A 21709-nucleotide genomic window follows, 5' to 3' on the forward strand; every position below is an offset into this window, starting at 1 on the left:
CCCCCCACCTTCTTCCCATGTCTGGGCCCTGTGCCAGGCTCCTGGAGGAAGGCTGGATCTAGCAAGGAAGGGACAGACAGGAGGGTGGGCCACATTCCTGAACAGTCTATCCCAAGCACTGTCTCATCCCCACCCCTACCCCCACCCCTGACCCATTCAGGCCCAAGTCTGCCCCCTCCAGCCTCTGCCCTATGATGAGGAGTAGTGCAAGAGGGGAGAATGAGAGATAAGTTTGTCTGCCATCATGGCCTGGCCTCAGATAAGGATGCCCACTGAGGAGTTTGGGGGACTGGAGAGCAGGGGGTGCAGCAGCACAGGCACAGGACATTTGGGGGCATTTGGGAGCCACAGCCTTGGTAATAGAGATAGCAGAGGTTCAGGGCAGGGCATAAGTGTGGAGGTACAAGAGGGCTGACATGTGGGAAGGCACCCAGAAGTCATAAGGATAGGCACATAATTGCCAGGCTGATGGGCACCAGGAGGCTAAGGGATTAGAGTGAGCCTCTGGGAGACAGGCACAGCACACAGGGTTCCAAGAGCAATGGGCGTGGAAATAACAAGGGCTCAGGTGTGAGTCCCTAGGAATCACAGGCACAGGCACAGGAGTGCCAGGTCAATGGGTACACTGCCACAGGCGTTTGTAGAAGTGTATTTAGAAATCAGAGGTACAGGGTACAGTATTCAAGGGGCACCAGCCCAGAGGTGGCCAGGAGATTGAGAAATATACACCTACATGCCAAGTAAAATGGGCTCAAAGGTACTAGAGGCTCAGCAAGGTGCATCTGTTGGGCAGGTGTATTGACATGAAAATGTTGGCATGGGTTACCAAATAGGGCAGGCTGAGACAGGCACAAAAAGACAGGGGGAGCCAGAGCACAGCAGTGCTAGGGCTGCAGAGTGGGGTGGAGAACTTGAGTTGGGGAACCTAGGGAATGAGCAGCCTGCAGATGCCCACCCCCCCACACACCAGGTCTCCACCCCCGCTCCACCCAAGACCCCAAGGACATCAAATAGAGATGAAGGGACCAGGCATACAGGTTTGCAGGCATGATGACCACGGGCACTGCAGCGCTGCTGTTGCCACTCCTGCTGCTGGTGCTAGTGTGGTGGGGTTGGGGAGTGCGCCGCACTCAGATGCGGGGGCCCCTACCTCCCGGGCCCACGCCACTCCCGTTGCTAGGGAACTTGCTGCAGCTGGAGTCCGGCCTCCTGGACCGTGCATTCATGGAGGTAGCCCCGACAGTGGATGGGGGAACAGATTTCTGGATTTTTGGAGGTGGGGCTGGGGGCTAGAATCCTGGTTCCTTGAATGAAGACGGCTGAGGACTTTGAGCCTCGTGATTCCTGAGGAAGGATGAGAAGCCCGGACCCCTGAGTTCCGGGAAAGGAGACTGGGGAATGGGAGGCTGCGGGCCTACACACCTGGGTCGTGAGGGAGGAGGAGCCTGGACCGGGAAATCAGGTGGCGGGTGGAAGGGAACAGAGGGTCTGTTCTCCTGGTTCAAGTTGGGGTGGACGAGTACAGAGGGCCCAGACGCCTGAGGGTGCAGGGGACTTGGCCCTCTAGGTCCTGAGCGAAGGGGAGGTGGGTGCCTGGACCCCCGGCCTGAGGGAGGAAAGAGCTGGGGATCTGACCTCCTGGACTGGAGGAATGAGGGGCTGAGACGGGGGGTCCTGGGTCTGAGAGATGAGGGAGCTGGGGCGGGGAGCTGGGGCGGGGAGCCCGGGATCTCCGTGCAGGAGGGGTCAGGGCCCGCAGCGGGACCCGCTCAGCGCCGGGTCCCCGTGGCTCTCCGTCGGCCGGGCCGCGCCCTGCAGTGGCACTGTGTGGGTAGCAGCGCTGCGGGACGCATGAGCGCTACGGGCGGATACCTTCTCCCGCAGCGGGGCCACGGCAGCCTTGGAACGCTTCACGCGCGGAAACTCTGAGGTAGAAGTGCGGACTTGGACAGTCCAGTTTGGGCAAGTGGGGCGGGACCTGATAGAGAATCAAGGTAAGGAGGATAAACGGCGAAGAGAGCGTGGGGCAGGGCTAAACCGTAAGGCCGAATGGAGGTTTATCGTGCAGCCAATAGGAGAGTCACAGCCAGAGAGAGCAAGCGCTGGTCAGGGATGGGGACCAATAACGGTGGGGTCAGTGTGTGGACAGGGCCGAGAAGGTTGGAAACTACGGGGTCTGGTAAAGGAGCCAAGCGAAGCACTGAGAGGAAGTCAGCTCCAGGAGTTGCAGGCGCGGAAAGGGACGCAGCTGGCGAACGGGAGTTTCCTGATGGGGCGTGGCCAACCCCCCGCCCAGCCCCTTTTTTGTCCCCACCACAGGCACCGTGTTTTCTTTCTTTCTTTCCTTTTTTTTAAAAAGATGACCGGTAAGGGCATCTTAACCCTTGACTTGGTGTTGTCAGCGCCACGCTCTCCCCAGCGAGCCACGGGCCGGCCCCACGAAGCGTGTTTTCTAATAGTCCGCGCCGGCGGACGCTGCGCAACTTTGTACTTGAAGCCTTAGAGTTCGGGTTGGGCACGCGGACCATGGAGAAGCGGGTCCTGGAGGAGGCGGCTTGTCTGCTTAGCAAATATCCACCGCTGGTGCGGCCTGGCCAGGAAAGCAGGAAGGCCTGGTGTGGGTGTGGTCCGTGGGCCGCGGGAAGGCGTTTGGGTGGAACCAAGCCAGTAAGCCCAAAGTGCTAGCTGGGGGCCAGACCACGACGTTAGGACCCCGTCCTGTTCCCACCCACGAGCCCCGTTCTACTCGGGGCAGCTACTGGATAATGCTGTATCCAATGTTACCTGTCCCGTGGCCTTCTGGAATCGCTATGGCTAAAGACCTGGAATTCCTGAGGCTCCTAGACCTCTTCAATGACAGCTTCCGCATCATGAGTTCCAGATGGGGCAAGATGAGAGGGCCGGCCCCAAGCTCTCCCTCCTGTGCCTAACCTTATGCCAAACCCCGAGTACCTAGACCTATTTGCAATGGATCATTAAAATGGGACAGTCAGATTATTGGAACAGAAGAGTTCTAGAACCTACAACATCAAAGTCCCGGTCCAATCTCCCCGTAGGGGAACTAAAGCCTAATGGCCTTATCCAAGATCATATTGACATCCTGTCTCCCCAGATATACAACGTTTTCCCCTCCCTACTGGCCTGGCTCCCTACGGTCCAATCTCCCCGTAGGGGAACTAAAGCCTAATGGCCTTATCCAAGATCCTATTGACATCCTGTCTCCCCAGATATACAACGTTTTCCCCTCCCTACTGGCCTGGCTCCCTAGACCGCACCATCGAATTTTCCAAAACTTGGCAGAGCTGCAGGTCTTTGTTTCTGAGCAAATACAGCAGCATCGGCAGACGCAGCAGCCCAGGAAGCCCAGCGATTTCATGGATTGCTTCCTCAACCAAATGGATAAGGTACAAATCCCTGCTACCCTAACTAAACCCTATCCATGCTGATCACCAGCAGGTGCCCGGCACATCGCAGTGCTTATCTCCTTTGCTCGCAGGAACAGCAGGACCCGGAGAGCCATTTCCAGGAGGAGACGGTGATGATGCACAACCTTTACTTCAGTGGCACTGAGGCCACGAGTACCACCCTGTGTTATGGGCTCCTCATTCTGCTCAAGTACCCGGAGGTAGCAGGTCTGTAAGCTGGAGAGACCCGGGATGAGGGGCTGGGTTTTAAGGATGGCTGGGATGCCAGGGAGAGCGCTGCTCACAGCCTCCACCGGCCCTAGCCAAGGTGCAGGCAGCGGGACTGGATGCTCTGGTAGGTAGAAGCCTGTGCCAAGCCTGGAGGACCTCCTGCGCCTGCCCTACACCAACGCCATGTTGCACAAGATCCAGCACTTCAGCGTACTGCTGCTGGGGCTGCAGCATACCCTCACCCGCCAAGCCCACCTACACAGCCACTTTCTGCCCAAGGTGCCCACCGAGCCTGGAGAATCTGTGCAGGGTCCAGAGACAGAATCTCTCCTATTCGCTGAGATCAGAGGGAATGGGAATGAGCAGCACAAATTGACAATCAGTGGCCCTTGGAGCATGAAGGAAATCAGGCCCCCCTTCTCATAGGCTTTTCAAGTGTCTTACATGGATAAGGTGCGCACACTCCCAGTTCCGCAGGTAACCTGAGTTGTGTGTACCCCCAAGGCACCTTTGTCATTCCCCTGCTTGTATCTGCACACCAGGACCCCACTCAATTCAAGGACCCAAACTGCTTCAACCCCACCGACTTCCTGGATGACAGGGGCGAGTTTCTGAGCAATGACACCTTCATGCCCTTTGCCCCAGGTCCAGGTCAGGGAGGGAGGGGACCAGCCTGGAACAGCCGTGGGGTGCATGGGGTGCTCTGGGTGCTCACTGCTCACCCGCATCCCCAGGAAAGAGGATGTGCCTGGGCGCAGATCTGGCCCATTCAGAGATCTTCCTCTTCCTTACGGCCATCCTGCAGATTCTGCTTGCTCCCTGTGGGGACCCTACCAATATCGACCTCAGTCCACAGTGCACTGGCCTCGACAATGTCCCCTCAGCATTCCAGCTCTGCCTGGTGGCATGCTGAGGTCAGGCTCCACCACCCTGGGCTCACTGGCACTCAGACTTCCTTACCACCCTTGTTCAATAAAGGCCCTGAACTGCAGATGGAAAAGGTCTAATTACAGAAAGGGAGTCAAATGTGCACAGCTCTGAGGTAAACTTTTACTTCTTTCGACTTCCTTACCACCCTTGTTCAATAAAGGCCCTGAACTGCAGATGGAAGAGGTCTAATTACAGAAAGGGAGTCAAATGTGCACAGCTCTGAGGTAAACTTTTACTTCTTTCTTGGCTGACAGGACTTCCACACCTGTTCTCCTCCTGGCACCTTTTACCCTGCCCAAGCAGCCCAGTCCAAAAGGTGCCATGGCCAGTGGGGTTGGGGAGTCACTTCACATTCCAGGCTGGTGGAGTAGAGGGGCTTGAGGATATCCCCCGCACAAACCTTTGCCAGCAAGAGGCCATGACTCACCCCAACCCCAAATCCTGCATCCTGGTGGGAGGTGCCAATGCCTCCTCCCATCTCTCCACACCTAATGGGGGCATAACTAGACAGGGCAGGACACAGGTCCCAGCTTCAGTAATGGCAGCCCCCAATGCTGGCCCCTGCCCTGGTCACAACCCCAGCCCCGATCATGGGGCAGCAGAGGTCTCTCCTCCTCCTTGGTCCTCAGTGACAGACAGAGCCCTCCACACCAGGCAGGACAGAGGCAAAATCAGAAGCAGCAGTGGTGGCGGGGAAGGAGCAGGCACCCGAGACTGGGGGGCTGCTGGCACGGGGCCCAGGCTCGCCTGAAGTCAGAGCAAGTTGTCTGTCCATGCAGCTGTGGGGCTGGCCACTAGGTGGGCGTAGTCGGCTGTGATACAGGTACTTGGACACCTTTCTGTCCTGATGCTGGGGGTGAGAAGGGGACAGGAGATAGTCATCAAGGAAGGCCTAGGAAGATGGGGTGAACAGGAAGAAATGGGGCTTATGCTGGGGATACCAGGAGAGTGGGCTGTCTAGGGAAGGTGGGCAGAGATAAGGAAAAATGAGTGGTGGGACTGATGAGTGGAGAAGGTGGCTTGAGGCCTGGTGGAGTACATGGAATAGGAAGGTGTTGAGGGAGGAGAAAGCAGGTACCTAGCTGATACTTGTCTTTGGCTGCTGCCCGCTCCTTGGCATCAAAATACCAGACAGTGATGGCGTACCTGGGAACCAGAGCAGTTGGAGATCAGTTTTCTGTAATTCCAGCCACCATACTTATATTCATAGTGACACTAGAATCCACTCTTTTGTATACCTGATTCTGTTCCCACCTAAGCCCCCTCTCAGCACTCAGCACTCCCTAGTGATTCTGAGGGTCTGACAAGACTATTGGCACAGGAGCAGCACCTGAGCACATCCCCAGAAGTACAGATCATACCTGGTGGCATAGGCTGGCTTCACCTCGTGGGGGTTCCGCCGGTCAGACCAGAAAATGAGCAACCGGTCAAAGAGGGGCTCGATGTTGGCTACCACAGGCCGGCCCTCAGGGAAGATCTGCAGCAGGCCGCCATGCACCTGGGGGCAGGCCAGAGGATGAGGCTGGCTGGTCCTACCTGGAGCCTGCCTTGCACTGCGCTGTGCCCCAGAAGCCCACCAGGGGGCGCACAGTCTGCACACATCACTCCCTCCCACCACTCAGGCTCTTAAAATGAATGACAGCCCTGAGTCTGCATTGCCATGGAGATGGGCAGGAAGCTACTAAAGACAGGAAAAGAGGGAGAGTGTTCATTACAAGGCCGGGTGGGGCTGGGCAGACAGCACCATTCCCGGAAGCGGGGGGAAGTTCCCACCACACAGCTAGAGAGGAGGTGCCATTTCCCAAGAAGAGCCTGCAGATAGCACCGCCCACTGCGGGTTGAGAAGAGGAAGAGGAGAATGCTAGAATCTGAGTTGGGAGTGATAATGGAGGGGATGCACACCGCCCCAGCCCCACACCCTACCTTAACATCCCAGTTCTGATTCAGGTAATAGATACAGGTGATGCAGCGCCCATCGCCGTGGGGATTGTCAACGTGCCTCACGTATCCCAGCCCGTTGCCTGGGTAACACGCCACCATGGCCTGGCAGAGATGGAGGGAGGTGGGTTTACTGAAGCCTGGTAGGGACCTCTCGGGGAAGCAGCCATTACCTCCTTTCTCACCCCTCCCTGCCCCTTGTCTTTCCTGGGCTCCCAGGGCTCCAGCCCCAAGAGACTTTCTCCTTTTTCAGCCAAGACCCCATTCCCAAGTCCTCCAGAAACCTCAGCTCCTGGGCCTCGACAGCCCACTCTCCCTACACACATACCCCGAGCCTGGCACCCACATGGGGCTCAATGAGTAACTGAGGTTTCGTTTTTTAAAGATACCACAACCCCACCTCAGACCTTTTAGTAGAGCAAAACCAATTTAAACATTTTCAGGTGTGCAGGCACGTGGCCTCACAGCCCTGAACCAGGAATTCTTGCCCTTGACTGCAGAGTGGAATCACCTGGGGAACAATGAGACACTGATGTCCAGGCCCACCTCAGGGGTTCTCATGTACATGGTCTGAGGTGGAGCCTGGAATTTTTAAAGGTTCCCCAGGTAATTCTAATATGCAGCAATGTTGAGAACCACTGTCCTTGACTACAAAGACTCCCCACTAAATAAACTAAATGTCTCATATACAACTGAACAGGAACCAAAACCTAGAGTCTGAATAGAAAGTAAGATCTAATTCCAACTGCAAGAATAACTTGCTGGGTAACCTTGGACAAGTCTCATCACCTGAATGGGCCTCAACTACCTCATCTGTAAAATGGGGTTAATAAACACCCTCTCTGTTTACAGCAGTAGTAATTAACCCCTCCAAGAACATAACTTTGGAGGTTCCAGAACCCCAAAGATCTAACAGAACTCACTACAAATCTTGGATTCTGTATGCGAAGGTCTGGCTACAGGGTTCTTGTCTCCTCTGCCTGATGGCTGCCACTCTCCTGGCCCAGCCCTGACCATGCTGCAGGTCAGAGCGCCAAGATGCTTGTCATCAGGGAACAGACAGAAAGGTGGCTGTGGTGTAAAGGAAAGGGCCCAGCCACTTTTGCAGACCCAATTCCCTGGTTCAAGTCTCAGTGCTGCCACACAAGCTGTGACATCAGGCAGGTAACTTAACTTCCCAGTCTCAGGTTCCTCATCCGTGAAATGGAGCTGACAATTACTTCAGGTTGTGGGAATTGAATAAGATGACAAATGTCTGGGAAGACACCCAGCAAAGTGCCTGCCACATGATGGAGAACCAAAGCACAGGCTGAAATCCCATTTAAAAATAAAAAACATCCCTGTCCCACCCTCTGCCCAAAGCCACTGGAAGGCCACATGAGGTAGTAGGCAACTAGAGGACTAGCATGAGGACCCTTTAGCTTCCTGCCAGCTGAGGACCATATAGCTTGACCCCTCCACTCAGGTACAACTCTACTAACTGCTGCTCCCCACTAATGCTCAGCTATACTATAAGCCCAGCCCAACAAGATAGCCCTGAGATAATCATCCATGATCCAACAGATCAGTGACTACTGCCAAAACAGGAAGCCTGCCAAGCACTCCATGGCAGGCCAGGAGATTCAAACCTCATTCTTCTCCCAGGACTCTTCCCAACATGTTATTCCCAGGGCTCACCTCAGTGTGGATGTGAAACTGCTCTGCAATAACCATGTGCACCCGAAGCACCGCAGAACCTGCCCTGGGAAAGAGGCCAGAGGGGCTGCCACCATCTAAGGCCACCCAGCAGTGGCCAGCCAACCTTCTCTCTGGCAACACCAGGATGCAATTAGTGAAAAGGCACCCAGGAATAACCCAGGCCCCTAAACCCCCTGGAGGTCAAGAGAGAGAACATTCTTTGCAATGCTCACTCCCTGCAGATAGGTTGGTGCTCTGAGCAACCACCTTACTAGGAGGAAAGAATGTGGCCGTGGCCAGGGTGGCTGGGAATCAGTGAGTCACTGATTAGAGATGGGCAAGGCCTCCCCAGTTAGGAATGCAGTCAGAGATTACACTGGTTCTGCACACAGATGGGTGGGGGAAGGGGTCCAGCTGCACCTTCTTCTCCCCACAATCCATTCCCACACAGCAGACAGAGAGACCCTTTTCTTCAACTCTCCATTGCATTCCAAGAAAATACAAGTTCCACCAACCTCATCTACTATTCCCATCACTCTGCTCCAAGCCTCAACAGGACTAGCTCATCCCCACCTCAAGGTCTTTGCACCTGCCTGGACAATTTTCCCTTGGTCCTCCCTGTTATTCAAAATTCGGTCAAGGGTCACCTTGAGTACTCTAACAGACTGCCCATTCCACTCCTCTCAACATGAAATCAGCACAAGCACTTGTTTACCTCGTATTGGTCTGAAAAGCAATCCCATGGAAGCCCCTGGGGCCAGGTCTGTCTCCCCAGTGCCCAGTGCAGAATCTGCTGACTGAGAGCCCTCCTCTGAACCCTACCCCACCTCCCGCTGTCAGGCCCTGGGCACTCTCACACAGGGTCTCCCACCATGCAGGCAGGACTTAGGCACGAAAGCTGGGCACAAAAACAGAAACCTGCCATTTAAAGCCCTACCCTTCCCCGCTACATACACACCTTGGGGGATGGAAGCATCCTCTGGCCCCAGGTAAAAGCATCTATTTCCTGCCCCAAGAGGGAAAGCCTCAGCCCTCATAGACTAACAGGCAGAGTGACAAAGAAACTTGCTATCTCTTCCATCTCAGGGAAGGGGCAGATGGGATCACAGGCAGGAGACTGTAAGAGTTCAATATAACTGGTGACAATGTGTCAAGAACCCCACCACTACCACTACTCATACATGCACCCCAGTCAGAAGCCAGTGACTGAGCCAATGACAGCAGGCCCTACCTCCAATCGTGCTCTTAAAAGGAGCAAACCAAAACACCTGGACCCTCCCCAGGGTTCCCTTTGGTAGCCCTTGACACCAGCAGAAGTCAGTTCTCCCATCTGCAGGTCAAGTGAGCAGAGGAGCCAGGAAGAGTAGGGAAGGTAGGACGACACGGGCACTCCACCCAAGACGCAGGTTACTGCTAGCCCTAGCCATGCTGGTGATCCATGCCCCGACTGCAGCCGCCTGCTTCAGCACCCCACAGCCTTACTCCAGAGCCTGGAGAGGGAGTCCGGATGTGGCCCTTTGAAGGCAGGGAAGCCTGAAGTTGGTGTCTCACTAGGGAAGAGAGGGAAGGACCTCAGAGGAACTCCACTGATTGGGCTGACTCCTCCCCCTCCCTTCCCTTCCAGCCTGGCCTGTTCTTACCTACCCAGAGCAATAAGAGTCACCGAGGGCTAAAAAAGAGTCCCAATAACTCTCCCCTTCCCAATCCTAGCCAGGGCCCTGTCCCCAATCACATCCAAGGTAGGAGCCAGAGGCACCAAACAGAAAGAAAGAGATCTGCAGCCTCTACCCTCCCCCCCTCAAAACTGCCACAGACCAGTTGGGGGCTTAATCTGGTGCTCCCATTGTGTGGATGTACAAACTGAGGCTTAGAGCAGTGTCCCACAAAGGCCCACTCAGCTCTTCTGGTCTCCTGGCAACCTCTGTTCTGTGAGTACAGCCAACCCCCGGTGAAGGTGCTCAGTACCCAGGGTAAAGATACTGAGCCAGGGCGGCCACACTGATCTCGCCTGCACAGGAGCCAAGCCCAGGGAGGGGCCGGCTCTGGCTCTCCAGCTATCAAGTAACGGGAGGGAGAGGGAAGTAGGACAAGTTCCAGCTGGGGTGGGGAGGAAACAGGCCTCAGCCCCGGGGGAGCCCTGGTACAAGCCAGCTCCAGCCTGAGGAAAGCTACACAGAGGCAGAACCCAAGATGGGATCTGAGGGAGGAAGGAGGGGACACCAGGAGCACAGCCTCAAGCCCGCAGGGCAGAACACAGCCAATGCCATCAGCCAGGCATTGGTTGTGCTGAGCACTGGGCACTCCCTGTAGGGCCTTGTCCATAACAGCAAGCCTTGGACCCAAGGCCAGGGCCCTCACACCTTTCCATGAAGAGAACTGTCATGTCAACAGGCCAGAAAGGCCCTATGGGCCATCATCTTGTGCAGAGCTTCTGGCCCCTGGTTCTTGAATTGGCAGGTGGAGGCCCATAAGGCCCTGACAACTGCCGTAAACTCCATTCAAATAAGCATTTTTCTTGAGAGGTTCTGTGGTTTTTGGCAGATTCTCAAAAAGGCCCAGGATCCAAAAAAAGGTTAAAGAAAAAAGGAGCGGAGGACCAAGAACAGACACAAAAAGGCAAAGGATCAAGGGAAGAGACCAGGGATGAACTGACAAAAGGGGCAGAAGGGACAGAGGACAGAAACTAGGATGGGTAGGGGTGGGCGAGATGAGGACAGGAGGTCCACCTAGGCCAGCAGGCAGCTACCCAATGCCACCCCACCCCCAGTAAGCTGTCCTCAACGCAGATGCCATAGTAGGCACACAGGACGTAACGCAGTGCAGGCCCAGACGCACCCCCTCCTCAACGCAGATGCCATAGTAGGCACACAGGACGTAACGCAGTGCAGGCCCAGACGCACCCCCTCCCTCAACCTGGGGTTCACTTCATCACTGCCACCCTCCCCCTCTGCCTTCTGCTTTCCGGCCTGGGAGAACCAGGTAGGATGGACAGACCAAAAACAGATGGGGGGACAGGGAACAGAAAAAGACGAGGACAGGGACAGAGGCAAAAATGTGTGCCTGTCTACACTGGCTGTTCTTGGTCTGTGGCCCATAAACAGATATCGAGGGCCATGAACCCCACCATGGCCCACACACAGCAATGGGGATTAAATGTCAGCAGCTCTCACCAGCTTCTTCAGGAGGATTCCTAGCAAGATCAAGAACCTCTGTAGCTCCAGGCCAAATCCCTGGTTTACAGGTGCACAAACTAAGGTCCATAGGGAGGACACCCAGAGTACCCACAGGTAAGTGTACCCTCTCCATTTAGGCTGTCTAAAGCCTTTTGGGATCCCAGATTCCTGTCTCCACCTGTACCCAGAGCACAGGCACCCAACAAACAAAAGTGGTGCAAAGCCCCTCCACAGCAGACCTTGCCTTACCTTGGTACGCCCGTTGATGATGTAGTTGCCCAGCTGCCCAGTGCAGTGGCGGATCACAGCGTCCACGTGGCCCATGAGGGCACCTATACTACGGCAGCCTGGCTCGTGGCCTTCCACCCAGGTGATCTGGTCCCCACGGATGCTGCGCGGCGGGATAGCCCGCTGGCTCACTAGCTGCCCATCACGCAGGCGCCCACCCCGCTTCAGAGCCTCTACCTCGGCCAGCACACGACCGCCCAGTGCCGCCCCCAGGAAGCTGTCCTTGACGCAGATGCCATAGTACCGCATGCAGGGCACAATATAGTCCAGAGCCAAGCGCTCCAGGGCGGAGGGCAATGCCTCCTCCCTTGGTCCGGCACTTGCCTTGCCACTGCCGCCTCGGCAGCCCATGCCACCCTCCCCCTCTGCCTCCTGGTTTTCTTGCCTGGCCCAGGGCCGCTTGCAGGGTGAAGGGGCATCCCCACCATCCTCTGCCCATTTCCGTTTTGGGGCCTCAGGCCGGGCGCCCTGGGCCGCCAGTCGCTGGCACCCCTTGGTGACCAGTGCTGCAGCACCTTCACTCTGCAGCGGCCGCAGCTCACCACCATCCTGCCCACCGAAGCCCTCCCGCAGGGGGCTGGCAGAGGTGGCTGTGGCTCTGGGAGTCCCACTCCCCGCCGAGGCCTCACCAAGTGCTGCTGGATGGTGGTAGGAGGGTAGCAGGGGACAAGACAGGTAACTCTCCACCCCCATACTGGCTCGTCCAGGCTCCAAAGGCTCTGACACAGACCCTGGCAACTGAGGGAGAGCCTGACTCAGGGGCTGTGGCTGGCATGGGCTGTCCATGGCAGCAATGTCTTCATCCCCCGGGCATGGAGGGCACGGCCCAGGCCCATGGTGCCACCCTCCTCTGCCTCCTCCTCCACTTGATGCAGCCGGGGGCCGCCGGGCCTGGCGTGGGGCAGGGTGAGGCAGGGCAGGCAGCGGGGACTCTTCTCGTGCCCTGGGGGTGCTTGCTGGTCCCCAAGTCCTCTGCCGTCCCTAGGGGCTTGGCAAGGGACTCGTCAGGGTAGCTGGAGGAAGAGAGAGAAAAAGGGATGTGAGAGGAGCTAGAGGCACAGGCAAGCTGGGGGAAGGAGTGAGGAGTGGTGGTATGGGCAATGGAGAGGAAGACACCCAGGACAGAGTTGGCTATAGAGACCCCCCCATCCTGAGGGCAAGCGGGGGAGAAGGTCCTGAGAACTGGTGGGTGGGGGCAGGGGACTAGCTGATAGACAAGGGACAGTGAGGGGGAGGAGCTGGAGGAGAAAGGCTGGGTAGATGACCCAAAGACAGACGACTGTGGTGGGAGCTGTAGGATAGACAGAGAAGAGAGATGGGATCTCAGGTAGAAAAAGAATGGTGGAGGGCTGGAAACAAGTATTCGGAAGGGTTCTGCCTGGGCGTTCCAGAGAGATACAGAAATGTGAAGGTCTACAGACAAAAGGAATGGGGGGTCCAGAAAGCCAGAGTTTTGGGGGGAAAGTCAAAAGAGGAAACTGGAGGTGCAGAGACAAAGAGAATGGTGGGCCCAGAGACAGCAAAAGAGACCAGAGGGAAGCTGGGAGGGAGGCCCTGAGAGGGCCAGACACAACGGGGTGGGTGGTGGGGTCGACCTGAGCCCGACAGAAGGAAGCACGCTGGGGGTGGACACACACCCACACGGAAGGGAGGTCCTCGGACAGACAGACAGACGGAAGGGAGCCTCGGGAGGAGGGTCCACAGCGACAGAGGGAAGGGCGGAGGAGGGTTTACGCACTCGGAGACAGGACTAGGAAAAAAGCGCCCCCTTCCCAACCTTCTTCGGTGCGGGCCCCGAGGCCCCGTCGGGGTACCGTAGGCGACCGAGACAAGGCCTACGGGCCGCTCAGACCCCATGCCCCCTCCCCTCAGCCTCTCCCCGACGCGCACTCCCCGCTCCCACCCCAACTCCCCCAACTGCCGGCATCCAACTTGCCCAACGCGCGGTCCCTCCCCCACTCCACCCCACCCCCACCCCCTTCCAGGGGTCGCCACAGTCAGCCAGGGCGTGCCCCGGTGCGCGCCCCACACCCCGGCCGCCCCGCGCCACCGCCCCGGCTCGGGCTGCTTCTCTTCCCCGCTCCCCTGAGTCCCTGCGACCCCCCTCACCGAGCTTTTTCCTCCGGCCCCGGCGCCGCCGTTTGTGCCAGCCGCCCTGCGCCGCACAGCGATCCATACCCCGCCCCCCCAACACACGACGCTCCGCCCCCGCCTCGCCCAGCGGGCACGTGACCGGGCCCAGGAGGAGGAGACGGTGATTGCGCAGGCGCGAGCCCATAGGGCCCTGTGAGGAAATTCAGAAAACCCCTTTGGAGAAAGGAGTGGGTCCGCAGCCGACGCGAGGCTCGTTTGCATTCTTCCCTCCCCTTTTGAGCTGGAAGAGTAACGCAGTTAGTTGGGCTGGATAATGGAGGGCGCGTTTCTGTGCAAGTTAAGCCAAACGGCGTGGGAGGGGCACGTAAATGAAGTGATTTACATGGCTAAGCCCACCCCCTCCAACCCGAGAAAGCTACGGAATGACGCGTAGCGGGGTTGGGGCGTGGCATGCAGATATTTCATTTATACGGGCAGCTCCTCCTCACGGCCTAAGAATGGGGGCGAGAAATTGAGAAATGGCTGCGCAGTCAGTTGGGAAATGTATGTAAATTCGTACGTCAGCAATTTACATAAGTACTTTTTATAACGGAGAAGAGAGTGCGGGACGTCCTTGAGAGAAGAGACAGCGGCCTAAAAGGGATGCGCAAATGCATTATACTTGCATGACCCGTTCCGCCCTGCCCCCTCGGGACAACTGGGAGTCAATATAGTAACTAGGGACAGCTACGTCTCTTCATGAACACTTAGGCCACCCCGCCTGGGAGGACTATACCGATAAGGTCATTTTGAATGCCCCGCCCCCTCCGCGGCGTGAGTTAAAGCCAACTTGGGGTGGGAGCGCGACAAGCCGGGCAGAGCAGCTGGGCGTGTCCTCGGGGCCGCATCTGTCCCTGGCAGACCATATGAGGGGGTCAGTGGTTCACCTGCACTGGGCAAAAGGAGATACACACCTGCCCATGGGCAAAAGGAGATACACACCAGTATCAAGAATGCACAAGTCAGGGTTGCACAGGGCCCACAGTCCTCAGGGGTACTCGGTCACAGTCACACACAGGTGTATAAAAGCCAAATTCACACCAAAACACCAACAGATTTCAGAGGCACACATGCACAGGCACACACACGGTTGTGGGTCACTGCTTGGGACTTTCAGGCATCAGACATGCATAGGTCAAACCAGGCACAAACCCAGAGCCCACCCATAGGGCCAAATTCCCATTCCCTGGCCTTGGTTTCCCAAATACCACCAGCCTGGGCAGTACAATCACGAAGGACACAGAGTAGTCACATGCAACAGTGTCACACACACAAGCAGCACAAATTCCTACACTGTCCCACACACACATATTGGAAACACTCATACACACGTCACAAACACAGTGACATCGGTGTTACCAGTCTTGAACACACGTTGTCATAAAAGTATCCACTCGGTAACAAATTCCCTCCATCCACAATAGCCACCTGAGTCATGGTGCGCTTTCAGTGTACCCCTACACCATGTCCAACCCAGAAATATGGCACCCAAATACCATGACACATGATTCTTCCATCAGGGACCTCTTCCATCTGCCTGACATCCCAAAATGATAGAGGCCAAGACACAGGTGTAAACAATGCTTTATGGGGGTAAGTGGAGACGGGACAGGCCTCCAGGTAATAAATAACACGTACTCGCAACAGCAGGGCCAGGAGGGGAGTTGGGGCCAAATGGCCCTGGTCTCAGGCTCTGGGAGCTCTTAGGGTATGGTTAGGGGTTCGGTGGGGGGACAGAGGTTAGCCAAGACAGAGGAAGCAGCAGCAGGTATGGGTTCCCCCTTCCCCCATGGCTCAGTCTTGCCCCTAAGCCAGGCCCCACCAGGCCAGGGAAAGGGGACAGGTGGCAGGACAGCTTCTTCAGGGCCAGGGCAGGTTGGGGCATGGCCTCCTGGGGCCTGGGTCTGGGCCCCAGTCGAAAGAGCAGGGCTGGTCCTGGAGAACATGTGAGCTGAAACAAAAGAGTGTGGTGACCTGGAGGGGTCCTAGGTCTGTCCAGCTGGAGTCTGTCTCATTTCTAGGTATCTTCCTGCCCTCTGATTTATGTCTGTCCATACCCTTCTCTTTCTCCCAGTGTTTCTTCTGCCTGACTTGGTCTGCAGCTAATTTTGGCTTTCTCTCTTTGAGGGTACCTGCATCTCCCTGTTTATCTGCCTCAGAGAGCTGAGTCTGTAAAGGGACATTTCAGTGTCTAAATATTATGTCCCCACATTTCTGTCTTTCTCTGTCCCTCTACATTTATGGATCACTCTAGCTCCAGGTTTCATTCCAGTGTTTTCCAAACTGGGGAGATAGATTAGGTTAGCAATTCTCATTTTGGCTGATATAGCATTACCTGGGAGCTTCTAGAAATGCCAAAATCACTTCAGAATCTCTGGGGTGAGGCCTGAGCATCAGTAGCTTTTAAAGCTCTCCAGTGATTCTAATGTGCAGCAATGGATTAGTGAGTGGGGAAATCAGTTTGGTGGGCCTTGACTAATTTTTTATTCAAATGTAATAAAACAGATTAGAAAATATCAGAGTGCAACATATGTAATAAGATTATTGGTCCAGGCCTGGCCAGTTAGCTCATTCATTAGTGTGGTACTAGCAACACCAAGATCAAGGGTTCGGATCCCAGTATTGGCCAGCCGCAAAAAAAAACAAACAAAAAACATTGGTCCATAGAGAGAAAGCACATTGGTGGTTGCCAGTGGCTGGGGGAAATGGGGAGTGACTGCTTTAATAGGTTAATAGGTATAGCGTTTCCTTTTAGAGTAATGAAAATGTCCTAGAACTAGATAGAGATGGCAGTTGCACAACATTGTGAATGTACTGAATACCACTGAATTGTACACTTTGAAATGGCTAAATTTGTTATGTGAATTTCATCACAATTAAAAAAAGAAAGACCCCGTACCAGCCAGCTGCCAAAACCAAAAAGGAATATTGGTGGTAGGAAAACATGGGTTTGAGTTTTATATGTGGGTGTGACTATATTAGGTCAACATATAAAATATATTTCCTCCCGCAGATGACAGTCAATAAGTTTGAAAAAGCATTGTCTTATTACATTTGATCCACTGAGGGCAAACCCTAAAACAGACTCTATGCTAAGTCTTGAGGTGAAGAATACACACCCACCCACCCATTTCTGCACAGCCCAGAGTTTTTAAAATGGATAAGAGGAGGGCTAGCCAGTTAACTCAGTTGGTTAGAGCACGGCGTTATAACACCAAGGTCAAGGGTTTGGATCCCCGCACAGGCCAGCCACACACAAAAAAAAAGATGGATAAGGAAAATAAGACAGCACTCGTTTATCGAGTCTTTACTGAATGCCAGACCGTATTCTAAGCACTTTATATGAATTAACTTCTGTAACCTTCTCAACACCCATAGGAGGCAGGTAGTATTATTGGCCCCATGTTACAGATGAGGAAACCAAGGCCCATACACAGCAGATATAAAGTCTTGGAAGGAAAAGAAAGCACTCTCTGAAGAACTCATCCTTGACTCCTCTCTCTCTCTCTCCCCCGCTCTCTCTCTCCCCCCCACCCTCTCTCTCTCAAATTCCACATCCATTCCATCAGGAAGTCATGTTGGCTCTGTCTTCAAAGTAGATCCAAAGTCTAACCACTTTTCCCCACAGCTGCCTGGAGCTGCCAAAGGCTGGGAGAGGGGCCGGCCAGTTAGCTCAGTTGGTTAAAGCAGTGCAGTCTTATAACACCGAGGTCAAAGGTTCAGATCCCCTACCAGCCAGCTGCCAAAAAAAAAGGCTGGGAGGGGTTGGGCATGAAGTACAGAGGGGAGAATTGGCAAGACAGACACACACCCACATAGGTGGGGATGGGACCAATTTCTGTAGTCTTACAAGCCTCTCAAGGAGCTTGGACCAAGTATGGAGGGACAAATAAGACTTCCTGGATGAGGCGAGGAGGTTTCCAGGAAAAAGAGGGAAGAAAGGGTGTTCCAGAGAGCACAGCATGAGCAAAAGACCCAGAAAAAAGGAAGGAACTTCAGTGTGGGTGGAGTGGCATGAGAGGTGGGGAGAGCGTGAGGTGAGGCAGGTGAAGCTGGCAGGGGCCAATCCCAGCAGAGGGTCAAACACCAGGCTGAGGAGCTTCAGCTGTGTCACATGGACCCTGGGAACATAAATGGTTTCAAACAGGAGGAACAGGAGTAGACTATGTTTTAGAAAGACCCAGTGGCTACATCAAGAGGGGACAAGACAGGAGACAGAGAGACCAGAGAGGATACAGAACCTGTCTACTTCTCAACCCCTCTTCTGCCCACCCCCCGGTCCTGTCCACCATCATCTTTCACCCCAATTTTACAGCAGCCACCCCAATCCCCCTCCCCCCCGTTTCTTCCTTATATGCAGCCACAGTGACCCTGTGAACACCCGAATCAGATCCTGCCCTTCTTCTGCTCAGAAGTCACCTGTGGCTCCCATCCTACCCAGGGTATAAGCCAGAGTCCCCATGGCCCACTGACCCTAACTGATCTGCTTCCCCCCACCCCGACTACATCTCCTGCTGTACCCCACCATCACACATGCTCATACTCCACCCCAGCCGCACTGGCCTCCACGGTCTCCCTCACCCACGCCAGGCATGAATCTTCCTCCAGGCTTTTGCACTTGATCTTCTCTCTGCCTAGAACAATTGCCCCAGATCCCCACGGGACTCCTTTCTCCTCACCTCCTCCAGGTCTTTGGTCAAATATCACCTTCTCAGTGAGGCTTCCTTCATCATCTGTTTAAAATGGCACTTCTCCACCCTCCCCACCCCTCGTTGCCCTGCTTTATTTTTCTCCACAGCTCTTAACTCCCTAACTACTATATAATTTACTTATGTATTTTTTTTTTTTTTTTTGTCCTTTTTGTGACCGGTAAGGGGATCGCAACCCTTGGCTTGGTGTCACCCACACCGCGCTCAGCCAGTGAGCACACCGGCCATCCCTATATAGGATCCGAACCCACGGCGGGAGCGCCACTGCGCTCCCAGCGCCACACTCTCCCGAGTGCGCCACGGAGTCGGCCCTTATGTATCTTGCTTATTGTCTGTCTCCTCCCAAGCGAATGTTGGCTCCATCACAACAGGATTTTTTGGTCTGTTTTACCCACTGCTGTATCCCCAGTGCCTTGAACAGGGCCTGGCACACAGTAAGCACTCAATAAATAGTTGAAGAACTATGAATGAGAGGGTCAGATCCAGGGCAGAGAGCTGGCAGTGGCCTGGGGCTGGAGAAGACAGATGGATTCCCTGTGGTGGGGAAGATAGCTCCTTTCACTCATGTGTTTTTGCATCTTTCCCTCTCACTGTTTCTCTTGCCATCACATTTTCTGTGTCACTGTCTCTGCTCCATGCTCCCCCTTCCCAGACCATCCCTGCCACCCCCAACCCCCAGTGTCCCACCTGGCTCGACAGGTCTCAGCAGCCACAGGGCTGAGGGGCTACGGCCTGGGCACTCCGAGGCTGTCGAAGCTGGCGAAGGGAAGCATCACCGTACTGAATGCCTGAGCCCATCCTCTCGGGGTCTAGCTCACCTGTGGAGAGGAGGAGAGGTCAGGACTGGTCCCTTGGAGACTCCCTGCCTTCCACTCCCACTCTGATCCATCAGGGGCCTCACCTGAGTCGATCTTGTTGAGGATAGTGCGGGCACACTTCAGGAAAGCCTCCTCCACGTTCTCACCCGTGAGAGCGCTGGTCTCCAGGAACATTAGCTCTGGGAGGCAGACCCTCCAAGTGTTAGGGCCTCAGTCAGTCCCCATCCCCACTCCAACCCTCACCCGCAGACTCTCATTCTGGTCCTCAAACTTTCCAGCCACATTTGCCCTCACCTCACACCTCTGCACATGCTGTTCCCTTACCATGAATATCCCCCTCCCCATCTACCCACCTAGCTCTGCCTTCAGAGCTCAGCTCACACTGCTCCTCCTCCTTGACCTCCCAGGCTAGGTCAGGTGCCTCCTTGGGGCTCCCACAGCTTTCTATGCCCCCTACCCCATCCCGGCCCTAACCCCTCTCCCTGGGCTTCCTCATCCGACTGTGACCTCTCTGGGCTGTCACTGTCTGGAAATGGGTCTGTTCCACCCCACCCTACCTACAGGACTGTGGGCCCCCTGACGGCTGAGCTAGGGCTATCTTCATCACTGTGTCCCCAGCACCTTCTAGCACAGGCACAGGCCCACTCATCAGCCACATGACAAGAACTCACAGTAAGTAAGTTAGAGCCAGGATTCAAACCCACATCTCTCTAATGGCAAAACCTTCTCTAAACCTGGAGGTAACAAAATGGGGGAACATGGGCAGATCCCAAGCCAGCAGATATGGTTGGTTTGGCAAACCTTTTGACATGGCCTGTCAGTCCTCTCCACCCGCTTAGCACCAGTGCCTGTTACCCTGGGGTCTACCTCATCTCATCTCCCTTATTCACAAAATGTGCCTGTCCCCTAGAGGCATCCGAGTTTGCAATCTCTACCTTAAACCAGAACCCTGCACCACCTCCCCATGGTTGTTGAAACCTTCTGAGCACCCAATATTAATGTAGCACCCGCACTAGGGGGTCCTAGAAGGTGCCGAGGGCTTTTCATGGATGACTGCCCCTTAACCATCACAGCACACTGTGAGGCAGAAACATTGTGATCCTACTTTCCAGATGAGGAAACTGAGGATCAGAGAGGACACACAGCTCAAATGTGGCAACACTTAGATTTGAACCCAGACCTCTGAACCTCCATGTTCCCCTGCTGGGCACAGCTATTAAAAAAGCCAGGAGGCCCACAGGTCCCAGCAGACTGCCTGACCCCTCTGCCACTCTGTCCCCCATTCCCACTGGCCCACACACAGCCCTCACCATTCTCCTGGGCAAAGCGGGAGGCCTCCAGGAAAGTGACCTCACGCTCAGGGTCCAGATCCTTCTTGTTGCCACAGAGGATGACCACGATGTTGGGGCTGGCCAGTGTGCGGGCGTCAGTCAACCAGGCAGCCAGCGAGTTGTACGTCTCTCGGCTGTAAAAAGGGAGAGAGGTGGGAGGTGGTGCAGGAGAAGGGCCCCCCATGCCCCACCCTGCCCACTCTGTGCACCCACCTGGTGATGTCGTACACCAGCAGGGCTCCAGCCGCCCCTCGGTAATAACTTCGTGTCACCGACCTGTGGGGCCAGGGGACCCAGTCACCCCCAAGGCTGGGGTCTCCCCTGAGATTGTCCCTCTCTGCAGAGAGAGACTGGTGGTTTGGAGGCCCCCCTTCACTGCTGGCCTATTCCCCCAAATCTTGCCTTGGTCTGGTCACGATACAGTTTCTCTCTCTGCCTCACAGTCTTTCTGTCTCTCTCAGTTTCTCTCACTGAACTGTCTGTCTGTCTGCCTCTGTGAGCCTCTGTCTCTCTCTCTCTGTGTGCCTGTCTTCCTCTATCTCTTCACTGGTCTGTTTCTTTCTCTCTCTCTCTCTCTTCTGTGTGTCTTTAATTCTCTGTTTCTCTCTGTATCTGGCTCTCTCATTCTCACCTTTGCCTTCCTATTCATTCATTCATTCAATCAACATTTCCTGAGCATCTTCCCTTTGCCCCAGATTGGCCAAATACTATACAACATCTGCTTGTCCCTCTCCTGCTGTGTCAAGTTGAAGCCACCTTCCCATTGTAGCCAACTCTCTGCATTTCTTTGTTACACCAGTCTGGGTCATTCTGGAACTCATACAATCATTCCACAAGAATTTATTGAGCATTTACTGTGAACCCAGCCCATGACACACACCCATCTCTCCCTCATCTTCTCTGTCTCTGTGCTCTATGCACCTCATGTGATGAATCAACACACAAATACTAATTTAGAAGCTACTTGGGCCGGCCCGTGGCTCACTCGGGAGAGTGCGGTGCTGATAACACCAAGGCCCCGGGTTCGGGTCCCATATAGGGATGGCTGGTTTGCTCACTGGGTGAGCGTGGTGCTGA

At 55.2% G+C, this 21709-nt stretch overlaps 2 protein-coding genes across 3 annotated transcripts in view; both read right to left on the reverse strand.

Moving 5' to 3' along the window:
- Nucleotides 1-4775: 4775 nt before the first annotated feature.
- On the reverse strand, nt 4776-13871 carry EGLN2 (egl-9 family hypoxia-inducible factor 2). 2 transcript variants are annotated; one of them, XM_008588092.1, is made up of 6 exons: nt 13751-13871; nt 11603-12654; nt 6489-6608; nt 5927-6063; nt 5644-5711; nt 4776-5415 (listed from the first exon to the last, which is right to left on the reverse strand). In XM_008588092.1, exons 2-6 carry the CDS (start codon nt 12425-12427, stop codon nt 5360-5362), a joined length of 1206 nt encoding a protein of 401 aa, XP_008586314.1. In that variant the 5' UTR covers nt 12428-12654; nt 13751-13871; the 3' UTR covers nt 4776-5359. The 2 variants fall into 2 exon arrangements, with proteins under 2 accessions (XP_008586314.1, XP_008586315.1); XM_008588093.1 differs by lacking the exons at nt 5927-6063; nt 13751-13871 and having other exon boundaries at nt 11603-12523.
- Nucleotides 13872-15341: 1470 nt separating this feature from the next.
- RAB4B (RAB4B, member RAS oncogene family) overlaps nt 15342-21709 on the reverse strand; it is a 9425-nt gene continuing 3057 nt past the window's right edge. The window contains exons 4-8 of the mRNA XM_008588095.1: nt 20846-20908; nt 20612-20766; nt 19385-19480; nt 19171-19301; nt 15342-15725 (exon numbers count right to left, since the gene is read on the reverse strand). Of these exons, the coding sequence (XP_008586317.1) occupies nt 19186-19301; nt 19385-19480; nt 20612-20766; nt 20846-20908 (430 nt within the window). The 3' untranslated portion in view covers nt 15342-15725; nt 19171-19185. The remainder of the gene's footprint in view (nt 15726-19170; nt 19302-19384; nt 19481-20611; nt 20767-20845; nt 20909-21709) is intronic.

Source organism: Galeopterus variegatus, unplaced genomic scaffold (assembly GCF_000696425.1).
Source record: "Galeopterus variegatus unplaced genomic scaffold, G_variegatus-3.0.2 Scaffold4674, whole genome shotgun sequence".
In the NCBI taxonomy this organism is placed as follows: Eukaryota; Metazoa; Chordata; class Mammalia; order Dermoptera; family Cynocephalidae; genus Galeopterus; species Galeopterus variegatus.

Bases quoted from the DNA above. Each gene is read 5' to 3' on its own strand.
- EGLN2 (XM_008588092.1), bottom strand. From the start codon at position 12,427: ATGGACAGCCCATGCCAGCCACAGCCCCTGAGTCAGGCTCTCCCTCAG. The intron at 6,064-6,488 runs GTAGGGTGTGGG...GCCTGCCCCCAG, and splicing joins ATCAGAACTGGGATGTTAAG to GTGCATGGCGGCCTGCTGCA. The intron at 5,416-5,643 runs GTACCTGCTTTC...TCTCACCCCCAG, and splicing joins CAAAGACAAGTATCAGCTAG to CATCAGGACAGAAAGGTGTC.